At 33.5% G+C, this 11875-nt stretch overlaps 1 protein-coding gene across 1 annotated transcript in view; it reads left to right on the forward strand.

Moving 5' to 3' along the window:
- Nucleotides 1–11875, forward strand: part of ATRNL1 (attractin like 1) — a gene marked incomplete at its 5' end in the record, with an annotated part of 743525 nt that overhangs the window by 239904 nt on the left and 491746 nt on the right. Inside the window, one exon of the mRNA XM_029920431.1 lies at nt 5369–5421. Coding sequence (XP_029776291.1) covers nt 5369–5421 — 53 coding nt within the window. The remainder of the gene's footprint in view (nt 1–5368; nt 5422–11875) is intronic.

Here is an 11875-nt window from a genome sequence, read left to right on the forward strand (position 1 = left end):
TTTTGTGACACATACCCATCATTTTGTGAATACTTCCTTACTTTCTGTGCCAGGCTCATCTTCCTCCTGTTCTGCCTTGGATCAGCCATTTAAAAAATCTTGTTGAGGAACTCTGATTCCTTGTAATGAAGAATTATATTAGAGGCCGACATCTTGGTGCTTGATGTGCTCTATGCTACTGAAGTATCTTAACTTAGTGGCCTTTTCATTGAACAGAACTGGGAAATAATAATTTATTTATATATGCAACAAATACACATAAGTACGTATATACATATGCATATGTACATGCACACACACACACGTATGTATTTTAGAAAGCATTACTTCATATCCAGGCTTCTAATTCCAGTACATCCCTCTAATGGTCTTTTGGACCTTCTCCAGTTTAATAATTATATGTCTCCTCCATTAGTGAAAACAGTGAGTTCCATTAACACATTCCTTATTTACTCTAATACAAGAAATACTTTCAGAATTTCTTTGTCTATATCACTTTAATAAGCAAACCTAAAAAGATTTAAAAGTTTGATTTTTCCACTTTACTTCGCCCAGGATTGATAATATATATTCAGATACTGTGTGAACAAGTTATTTGGAATGATCTCTTTTATTTCTTCTTCATTTTTTTCTGTTCCTCCTCACCTCTCTCCTCTTACTTGCCTCTTTCCCTTCTTCTTTTTCCCTTCCGGCTTGCTATATAGTATTCACTTGAAATTTTTAGATTCATTTATTTTACTTTACTTTCTGTTTTAGTTTTTCCCCTCCTTTCCCATTCTTACTGGTTTAATATAAATATTTTGGAATATGTTGAACATTGACTTTCTTTCAAAAGAGAAAAGTATTTAAAAATATACTGAGAGAGATTAGTCCCCATTTCCTCTTTTCTCCTCTGGTAAACAACTTCATTGTTTTCTGGTTTATCCTTCCTGTGATTCGTGTGTGTGTGTGTGTGTGTGTGTGTGTGTGTGTATTCATACATATATATATTTATTCATATATTTCACATACATATGTGTATCTGTATATATATATAGACATAGACATTTATTCTTTTCCTTCTTACACAAAAGAGGACAAACTATAGATTCGTATCTGTATTAGATCATTAAAATCATCATTTTTTGGTTTGGTTTTGTTTACAGATGTATAGTATTTCATTGGGTTTATATACTGTGGTTTCTTTAACAAATCTCGTGTGCATGGATATTTAGATTCCAAAGTTCCCATAAGTGGGATTTCTGGGTTGAAGAATAAATTCTCATGTAGATTGTTAGACATTGCTAACTTCTCTTCCATAGGAATGTATTCATTTTGTATTCCCACCAGGTCATAATTGCATAGGGGCACTGTTTGCCTGCTGTCTCCTAAGCAGAGCATATTACTATGTTTTTGAAATTTTGACAGTATGATTGTGGAGAAATGGCATCTTGGTATAGTTTTAGCTCATATTTCCCTGATAAGTGAAGTTGAACATCTTTGCATATAGTTAAGAACCATTTTTACATAAGTTTTTGTGCATTGTCTATTTATGTATTTTGCCAGTTTTTCTATGGAATTGTTAGATCTTCCCTTTTTTTAAGAGTTCTTCAAAATTTAGGGATTTTAACTGTTTTATGTCACATATGTTGTCAGTATTTTCTCCCAATTTATTATATCTTTTGATTTTACGAACGGCATTTATTTTTATCATGCGATTCAGTATACCTATGTTCCCATGTAGTCTGTTCTTCTAATATGTTTAACGTTTTATTTTGTATGCTCAGATGTCTGATCCATGTAGAGTTTCTTTATAATATGGGTAGGGTGTGAGGATTGAATCTGATTTTATGTTTTTCCAAATGGCTATCCAGTTATCTGAATACCATAAGAAAAAGACTTTATTCCAATAATTTAAAATACCACTTTTATAATATACTAGATTTTTAGTATATGATAGTTGGGCCTGTATCTAAATTTCTATTCTGTGCCTTGGTCTTTCTATTGATGCACTGATACTATGCTATTTTAATAGTATAAACCTTGAATATATTTCATATGTATCTTTGAAGTCTAGTTCCCCTAAAAGCTCTCATTTTTTTCTTTTTTAAAAATTATTTTCAATTTTAATTCCAGGATAGTTAATGTACAGTGTTATATTAGTTTCAGGTACATGATACAGTGATTCAACAATTCTATACATTACTCAATGCTCATCATGATAAATTTGCTTTTTAATCCCTATCATTTATTTCACTTTGCCCTCCCACCCATCTTCCCTCTGATAACCATCAATTTGTTCTTTATAGTTGAAGAGTCTATTTCTTTGTTTTTTTCTCTCTCTTTCTCTCTCATTTTCCTTTGCTTGTTTGTTTTGTTTTTAAACTGCACTTATGACTGAATTATATGGTATTTGTCTTTTTTCAGACTGATTTATTTCACTAATCATTATATTCTGTAGTTCCATCCATGTTATTGAAAATGGCAGGATTTCATTCTTTATGGCAAATAGTATTACATTGTATATAGCATTGTATGTACCATATTTTTATCCATTCATCTATTAGTGGTTACTTGGGCTATTAATATATTTACTTATGCATATAAACATTAAGATCAACGTTTCTGACTCCTTTAACGCTTACTGGAATTTTTATTCGGTAGAATTGAACATTTTCTTTCAAATTAACTGCACTCTGATGATGATGAGATGTCCCAATGAAAATTTAGGAATGAGTTTGCATATATTTATGCCGCCTTTTGTGTTTTGCAGGCTGAGTTATGCCTAACGTTTCTTGATGCTTCCTTTGGAAGTATTGATTTCCTTAGTTATTTATAGGCACTAGTGATTTTTTTTTAATGACAGCTGATATCAAATTTTCAAAAATTGACGTTTAAATTCAACTCCTAATTACACATTTTGAAAATACTTTTAATACATTCAAAATTCAACACTTGTAAAGAACTGCAGACAATATGTGATCCTACTTTGCTTTTTTGAGCTTGAAAACTTAAAAGAGAATGTAATTCTTATATTAGACACCTTCAAGAACTCTATAATATACCTTAGCTTAATTCTTAATGAGGTGGTGTTAATTCCTTACTTATGTTAAAACTCTTCATTTGAGTAAATGAAAGCTTATCAAAAATTACTTCCTAAAGAGGAGCATGTGATTTCATCCTCCTGAGAAAATGTATGGTTTGGAGAAAATAAAATTTTAACCATTCCTGTATAAAAATTATGTACATTGAAGGTTAAATAATTTGAATAATACTATCAAAAAAATTTCTCCATAATGAGAAAATAGGTTTGTATCTGGAGCTCTTAGTGTCAACATATATATCAATTAAATAGTACTTGAAATCCTTACAGTTGTTAAAGTTAGTTATATTAGATTGCTGTGGTACTTTGAATGCCATCTATTTACACAAACAAGATGCAGAGGGAATATTACGCATAGCAGTGCAGGCACTAATAGGTTGAATGTATTCGTATTTTGAAGGTAGTATTGAGATATTTTGCAACATGTCAAATTTATTTTTTTTGTGATAGAAAAAGGAATTATAACAGTATTATAAGTCAGTCCTTCAGTATATGTATAAATTGGGTACAAAACGATGGAATTTATGGAGGTGAGCCTAAGGAAGGAACAGTAGTAAATAGTCAAGAGCCTGGAGTGCTTAACCCAGCAACAATGAGTGTGGTCATTTTTTTTTTTTTTTTTTTTTTGCTAGAAAACTATTATATCCCACATTTTGAAATTGCTTTTGGGGAAGTCATAGGAAACCTAACCCCCAACCTTTCATTGTTTTACAGAGAATAATGTTAGTGGTATAAAGGACTATTATATTTCTACTTTAATTTTGTAGTTAGTATAAAAATGATTTACTCAGTTCTTTGCATGAATAAAAAAACTAGCAACACATGCCTTAAAAATGCATTCAGAAAGTAAACTCATTACTTAGCTTATTATTCTCAACTGTTTGGCCTTTCATGAATTAAAAAATATGTATTAAAATTATTCTCCTGTTCTGAGTAACTGTTAAAACTAAAGACAGCTTTTCAGGTGCCTGGGTGGCTCAGTCAATTAAACATCCTACTCTTGATTTCAGCTCAGGTCATGATCTCCTGGTTCCTGAGATTGAGCTCCGCATCTGGTTCTGTGGTGGCAGCGTGGAACCTGCTTGGGATTCTCTTTCTGCCCCTCTCTATCCTTTACTGTGCCTGTGTGTGTGTGCTCTCTCAAAAATAAACATTTAAAAGAACTAAAGACATTTTGAGAATATCTTTCTCATCTCTTAAACTTTAAAGATACTTTAAATATTAAGTCACTTCATTCAGTCAGCCTGGTGTATACCATTTTATAGTAATTTTTTTTGGAGGGTGTTCCAAGAAGAAACATTATATAAGATCAAGCTGTATCTCTGTTAGGCACTTACTGTCATTTTTACTGAATACTGGAAACAGGGATATAAATATGTGAACTTCAGAAAATTTGAAAATACCTATGATCTTTCCTCACTGCTCTAATTAACCATAATTATAAAAAATTTAATTTAGAATTCATGTTTCAGAATGCTCTTACATTTTTCCATTTTTTATAATATGCTTACATATACTTAGAATTTGAGGTTCTTAATTTAGGGTTAGATGATTTAGAAAAAAACCTTTTCTTTGAAACACAATTGGGGAGATCTTTTTTAAAATTTAGAGTTGTTATGTAGAAACTGGGGAAAATATATTCATTCCCAAGAATACCAAAAGTAGGAAAATGGTGTAGATTTATGAATTCTCACAGTTTTCTTTCTTTACCTAAAATTGTTTCTATATCATTATCAAGACTTTTAATTTCTTCTCATATTAAAAATTTTTTATGTCTTTTATTTATTGTTTTTGAGAGACAGAGAGAGACAGTGTGAGCAGGGGAGGGTCAGAGAGAGAGGGAGACACAGAATCTGAAGCAGGCTCCAGGCTCTGAGCTATCTGTCAGCACAGAGCCTGACGCGGGGCTCAAACACACGAACCGTGAGATCATGACCTAAGCTGAAGCCAGACTCTTAACCGACTGAGCCGCCCAGACGCCCCTCTTCTCATATTTTTAAGAAAGATTACATATCCCCCAAACTCTAAGTCTTAACCCATCTGCCTTACGACATTCCCTTTTCTCATTTTGCATGTGTGTTTATTTGTCTTCAATGTTTCTTCTCTTGACTCATGCTCAAATACTGGCATTCTATATTATTGTGAAGATTTGCTTTTAAAACTTTGATTAATGGAATAGTTTTAAAGTTGTTTTAATGTAGAGTTCAATTACTTTCTTGCTTGAAGAAAAATATGGAGCTTTTGAATTTTGTTGTTCAGTAGTAAATGAGTTGTTTTTTTCTGCAGGTGTGATTCTGAAAATCGCTATGTTGGTAATCCACTTAGAGGAACATGTTATTGTAAGTATTTGTATTTTTGCATTTTAAGTAATTAGTTTAATTTTAGTTTTAGAGATTTTGCAGATAATAAAATTCGTCTTGCATTCTGATGTCATTAATATGTTACCATTTCTTTTACTTATATATAATACAACTTCTTATATATTGCTAGGAAAGTCAGTTTTTTGGCTGTGTTTTCTTAATTGTATTTGGTGCATTTTTTTCTACTCTTGAAGAGTAACTTAGAAATAGATCTTATTCTGAACATGGAAACAAATATGGGACTTGAGTAAATTCAGCTGTGTTTAATATAACCTTTTCAATTGGATTAAGTTTTGAACAAATAGAATTTTGTGATATGTTTTTACAGGGGGCAATTTTGGTCATCACTAAAAAGCTGTGCTGGTTTTTTACTAAATGATATTTTCACTGGGTGGGGATCATATGGTAGATGTATGTTTAACTTTTTAAGAAGCAAACAGGGCTTCCTGGTGGCTCAGTTGGTTAAGCATCCAATTTTGGCTCAGGTCATGATCTCGCCACTTGTGAGTTTGAGCCCTACATCGGGCTCTGTGCTGACAGCTTGGAGCCTGGAACCTGCTTCAGATTCTGTGTCTCCCTCTCTCTCTCTCTGCCTCTCCTTTGCCCTTGCTCTGTTTCTTTTGCTCTCCAAAACAAGAATACTTAAAAAAAAATCAATTTTTCAAATGGTTCAGTGCTTCAGATCAGATTCAGATTCAGATAGGTGAGTTAGAAGACACAATTATAGAAAAAGAGGAAGCTGAGAAAAAGAGATCAATTGAACCAGGAGCACAAGAGGAGAATTCAAGAACTGAGTGATGTAATCAAATGGAACAATATCCATATCATAGGAATTCCAGAAGAAGAAGAAGGGGATGAAGGGGTACTTGAACAAATTATAGTTGATAACTTTCCCAATTGGAGTAAGGAAACAGACATTGAAATCCAAGAGGCACGGAGAACTCCCCTCAGACATAACTTGAGTCAATCTTCTGCATAACATGTCATAGTGAAACTGGCAAAACATAAAGATAAAGAGAGAATTCTGAAAAAGCTAGGGATAAAAGGGCCCTAACATATAAAGGGAGACCTATCAGAGTAGTTACAGACCTATCTACTGAAACTTGGCAGGCCAGAAAGGAATGGCAGGAAATTTTCAATGTAATGAACAGGAAAAATATGTAACCAAGAATTGTTTATCCAGTGAGCATGTCATTCAAAATAGGAGAGATAAAGGTTTTCCCAAATAAATGTTGAGAGAATTCATGACCTCCAAACCAGCCCTACAAGAAATCCTAAGGGGGACGTTAGAGGGAAATGTTGCAAGGAACACAACAAGCATAAATCCTACAGAGAATGCAATGACTATGAACCCATATTTTTTTAAACAATAACACTGAATATAAATGGACTGAATACTCCAATCAAAAGACATAGGGTAGCAGAATGGCTAAAAAAACAAAATCCTTCTATTTGCTGTCTAAAGAGACTCATTTTAGACCTGAGGACACCTTCAGATTGAAAGTAAGGGGATGGAGAAATATCTATCATATGACTGTAAGTCAAAAGAAAGCCAGAGTAGCCATACTTATATCGGACAAACTGGACTTTAAAGTAAAGGCAGTAATAAGAGATGAAGAAGGGCATTATATTACAATTGCACGGTCTATCCATCAGGAAGAGCTAACAATTATGAACATTTATGCGCCAAATTCGGGAGCACCCAAATGCATAAAGCAACTAATCACAAACAGAAACAATCTTATTGAGAAGAATGTGCTTATAGTAGGGGACTTTGATACTCCACTTACAGCAATGGGTAGATCAACTAGACAGAAAATCACCAAAGAAACAATGGACCTGAACGACACATTGGACCAGATGGATTTGACAGATATATTTAGAACCCTACATCCTGAGTCTATGGAATTCACTTTCTTCTCTAGTACACATGGCACATTCTCCAAGGTAGATCACATACCAGGTCATAAAGCAGACCTCAATAAATATAAAAGAATTGAGATCACACCATGCACACTTTCAGATCACAATGCTATGAAACTTGAAATCACACGAAAAAGTCTGGAAAACCTCCAAAAACATGGAGGTTAAAGACCACCCTACTAAAGAACAACTGGGCAATCAGGCAATTAGAGAAGAAATTAAAAAATATATGGAAACAAATGAAAATGGAAACATAACAATCCAAACTCTCTGGGAGGCAGTAAAGGCAGTCCTAAGAGGAAATTACATTGCACTCCAGGCCTATTTCAAGAAACTAGAAAAAGTGCAAATATAATTTAACAGTACAGTACTAAACAGTGTTTAGTGTTTTTAGATTAGGCTGAAACTTAAGCAACCATTACCTTAATATTGACTGCTATATGCATAAATAAATTTAATTGTAAACACACATCAAAACCTATAATAGATACACGGAAAATAAAGGGAATGTAATCCAAGCATAACACTAAAGAAAACTTTCAAACCACAGGGAAGAGAGTAAGAGAAGAAGGGAACCGAAAAAAACAATCATAAACCAAGTAACCAATTGGCAATAAGTACATATTTATTAATAATTACTTTAAATGGAAATGGACTAAATGTTCCATTCAAGACATAGGTTGACTAAATGGATTAAAAAAAAAAGGCCCATCTCTGTTGATTATAAGAGACTTACTTCACACCTAAAGACACATAAAAATTGAATGTGAAGGGATGGAAAAACATTTATCATGAAACTGTTTTTAACGCCTTACTGGGACAGTTGTGATCTCTACCTGCTGAGTCAATGTGATGGAAATAGATAAATAGACACCACCATCATGTAGAGAGTTTGGTACAACTTATGGACTATTTCCTTTATGAAGTTCAAAAAAATTATTATCTACATTAATGTCCTATAAGGTTTTATTATGAATGACTTCTTCCTTTACCTTATTAGGTGTGAAGTATATTAACAAATTTCCTAATGTTAAACATCTTTTAATTCTGTTATAAACCAAACATGATCATGGCATGTTATTATTTGTAACACTGCTAAATATTAGTTGTTTATAGTCTATTAGGATTATTTTCAGTATAAATGAGTGCAGACTATAATTTTACACTTTTTTCTAATGAAATGATGTTTGGCTATAATTTTTTATTTTTTATTTTTTATTTTCGTATTGTGTAATCATGGTGATAGCTTTTAAAAATGAATTTGAGTAGATTGATGCCCTCTTAAAATAGAAATACTTAAATATTAAGTGAAACTTAACAGTTGACTAAGTTCACACAAAATTTTAGGGTCTGGTGCTTTTGTAATTTACTTTCTATATACTATTTAATTGTGATTGCTTTTTATTAACATTTTTTCACCTAGTTATTAGGAAACTGATAATCAGTGTTTAAATTATAATTGATTAGGCATTACAAAACTGATATTTCAATACCTTTAATTATGTCTTGATTAGAAAACCTCTATAAAAATAATTTTCCTCTTGGGGACTGGGTGGCTGAATCATTTAAGTGTCTTGACTCCAGCTCAGATCGTGATCTCACAGTTTGTGAGTTTGAGCCCCGCGTCGGGCTCTCTGCTGACAGCTCAGAGCCTGGAGCCTGCTTTGGACTCCTTGTCTCCTTCTCTGTCTGGCCCTCCCCTACTTGTGTTCTGTCTCTTTCTGTCTCTCAAAAATAAATAAATGTTTAAAAAAGTTAAAATAAATAAATTTCCTCTCATCAGATATTTGGTTACTCATTGATACAGTTCATATAGGGTAGGCATGATACATGTAATATTAGTTGCTTCTATTTACCAGTTTCCAAAGTATAGAATTATTTCTTTAGTATCTCTCGAATATGACAAGTTTTCTTTTCATGATAAACTTATGGACTCATATGTATTTAATATGTTTAAATCCATTTTCAATTATTAACCTTACTGATATTCAAATTATATTGTTTTTTATGACTAAGATAACTTTTCTTCTATGCCAATAGCTGTCCAATATAAATATAATGTGAATCACATATGTAATTAAAAAAATTAATGTTTATTTTTTGAGAGAGAGCGTTTGTGTGTATGCAAGGCAGGGGAGGGGCAGGGAGAGAGGGAGGCAGAGGCACCAAAGAGGGCTCTGTGCTAACAGAAGAGAGGCAGATGTGGGGCTGAAACTCACCAAATGGAAGATCAGGACCTGAGCTGCAGTCACTTAATTGAGCCACCCAGGAGCCCCCTAAATTTTCTACTAGATACATTAAAGAAGTTAAAAGAACAGGTGAAATTAATTCTTTTAAGTTTATTCATTTTGAGAGAGAGGACTCATGTGTGGGGGAGAGGCAGAGGAGAGAGATTCCCAAACAGGCTCCGTGCTGTCAGTTCAGAGCCCTTCTTGGGGCGCCATGAAATTATGACCTGAGCTAAAATCAGGAGTAGGATGCTTAACCCTACTGAGCCACCCAGTCACCCACCCTCAGGTAAAATGAATTTTAATCTATTTTATTTAACTCAGTATACCTGAAATGTCAGTGTAACATGTAACAGTATAAAAATCATCAATGAGGTCTTTGGTTTTTTTTTTTTTTCATTTTTTCTTCAAACTAAGTCTGAGCTACAATTTGTATTTTATAATTAGAACAATCTCAATTCAAATCAGTCACATTTCAGTTACTCAATAGCCACATGTCAGTAGTGGCTGCCATATCCTGGATAACTCATCTTTAGATTATACAGGATTCTCATGTTCATAAAAATGTAGAAGGAATAGCCATAAAGCACTAGATGGCAGCCTTGTCATTTGTTAGGAGACTGTTAAAGCTTAATAACATTTGAAAGAAATGGTGTTTAAAGGAAAGGTCAGTACTTCTTGTAATAGTGTTAATGGAAACTATACAGATTTTAAAGATTAGAGTGAAACTTAAAATGCAGGTCCACACTATGGCTTAAAGCAATTGAGTGCAATGTGGTGTTAACTTAATTGAAAGTAATATACCAGCAGTTTTTTTCCTTTAAACCGTCTCAGTAGTTTTTTTTATTTATTTTTTAAAGTTTATGTATTTATCTTTGACAGATATATAGCGAGAGAGAATGAGTGGGAGTAGGGCAGAGAGAGGTGGAGAGAAAGAATACCGAGCAGGCTCTGCCCTTTTGCGCAGACCCCCAAACTGGGGCTCGATCTCCCCTGTGCAATCTTGACTTGAGCTGAAATCAAGAGTAGGAAGCTCAACTGACTTAGCCACCTGGGTCCCCCTACTCCTACTGGCCTTTTTTAAAAACACTTTTTTCATGTTTATATTTGATAGAGAACAAGAGAGAGCCGACATGCATGTGTGCGAGTGAGGGGAGAGTAGAGAGAGAGGGACAGAGAGAATCCCATGCAGGCCCCATGGTCAGCGTGGAGCTCCATGGGCTGGCGATCATGATCATGAGATCATGACCTGAGCGGGAAATCCAGAGTTGAACATTTAATCGACCGAGGCACCCAGGGGCCCCAACTCTGGTCTCCCCTGAGGCAGGTGGGGATACTTGCCACTCTACTGAGGAGGAAGAACTTAGTGTCTTTTTTAAAGTTAAGTTTAAAACCAAAAATAGTTTGGCTTATTTCACCTTTCATTTTTTGAAAAATTAATGTTTTAATTTGACTTCTTCTGTTGCTGTTTACAGTTCCGGATACAATTTTGTAATGATAATAATACATTCTTTAAGAGTAAGGAATTTATTTACTACTTTTATATTCAGTGCTCACTTCTGCCACTCATCACATCTCACGTTAGTTTACATTACTAAAAAAGTTAAATATGTATCCATTTATACTACTATAAACTCTGTAGGTTATTATTGATATATTTAATGTTTTTAATGTTTATGTTTTGTACTGAAAGATTACTTGTAAGCATATTATTTAAGGATGTGATTTTTTCTTTTGTTTGATATATGAGAGATAGTGTTTCTAATAAATGTTATTATAACTATAAATTATAAATATGAATCTCTAACTATTTAAAATACTATGTCGGATACCATATATTTTCACTTATATGTGAAACAGAAAAAACTTAACAGAGGACCATGGGAGATGGGAAGGGGAAAAAATAGTTCAGAAGAGGGAGGGAGGCAAACCGTAAGAGACTCTTCAATGCTGAGAACAAACTGAGGGTTGATGTAGGTGGGGGAGGGGGAAAGGGGGCAATGGGCATGGAGGAGGGCACGTGTGGGGATGAGCCCTGGGTGTTGTATGGAAACCAACTTGACAATACAATATAAAAGAAAAAAAGGTTATGTCATACCAAACAACGAAGTTAAAACTTGAATTAACCTTTTACTTAGCATAATTATTTTGTGTTTGGTTCTAAAATGGGAATAAAGGGATTTTCACATTTTAAATTAAATATAATGTATTTTGTTTTCTATAACTTTTTAGCCATTGAGTATACATAGTCTATTTCAAGAGGATGTAGCCAGTCCGTCAGC

The sequence above is a fragment of the Suricata suricatta genome, chromosome 2 (assembly GCF_006229205.1).
Source record: "Suricata suricatta isolate VVHF042 chromosome 2, meerkat_22Aug2017_6uvM2_HiC, whole genome shotgun sequence".
NCBI classification, from domain to species: Eukaryota; Metazoa; Chordata; class Mammalia; order Carnivora; family Herpestidae; genus Suricata; species Suricata suricatta.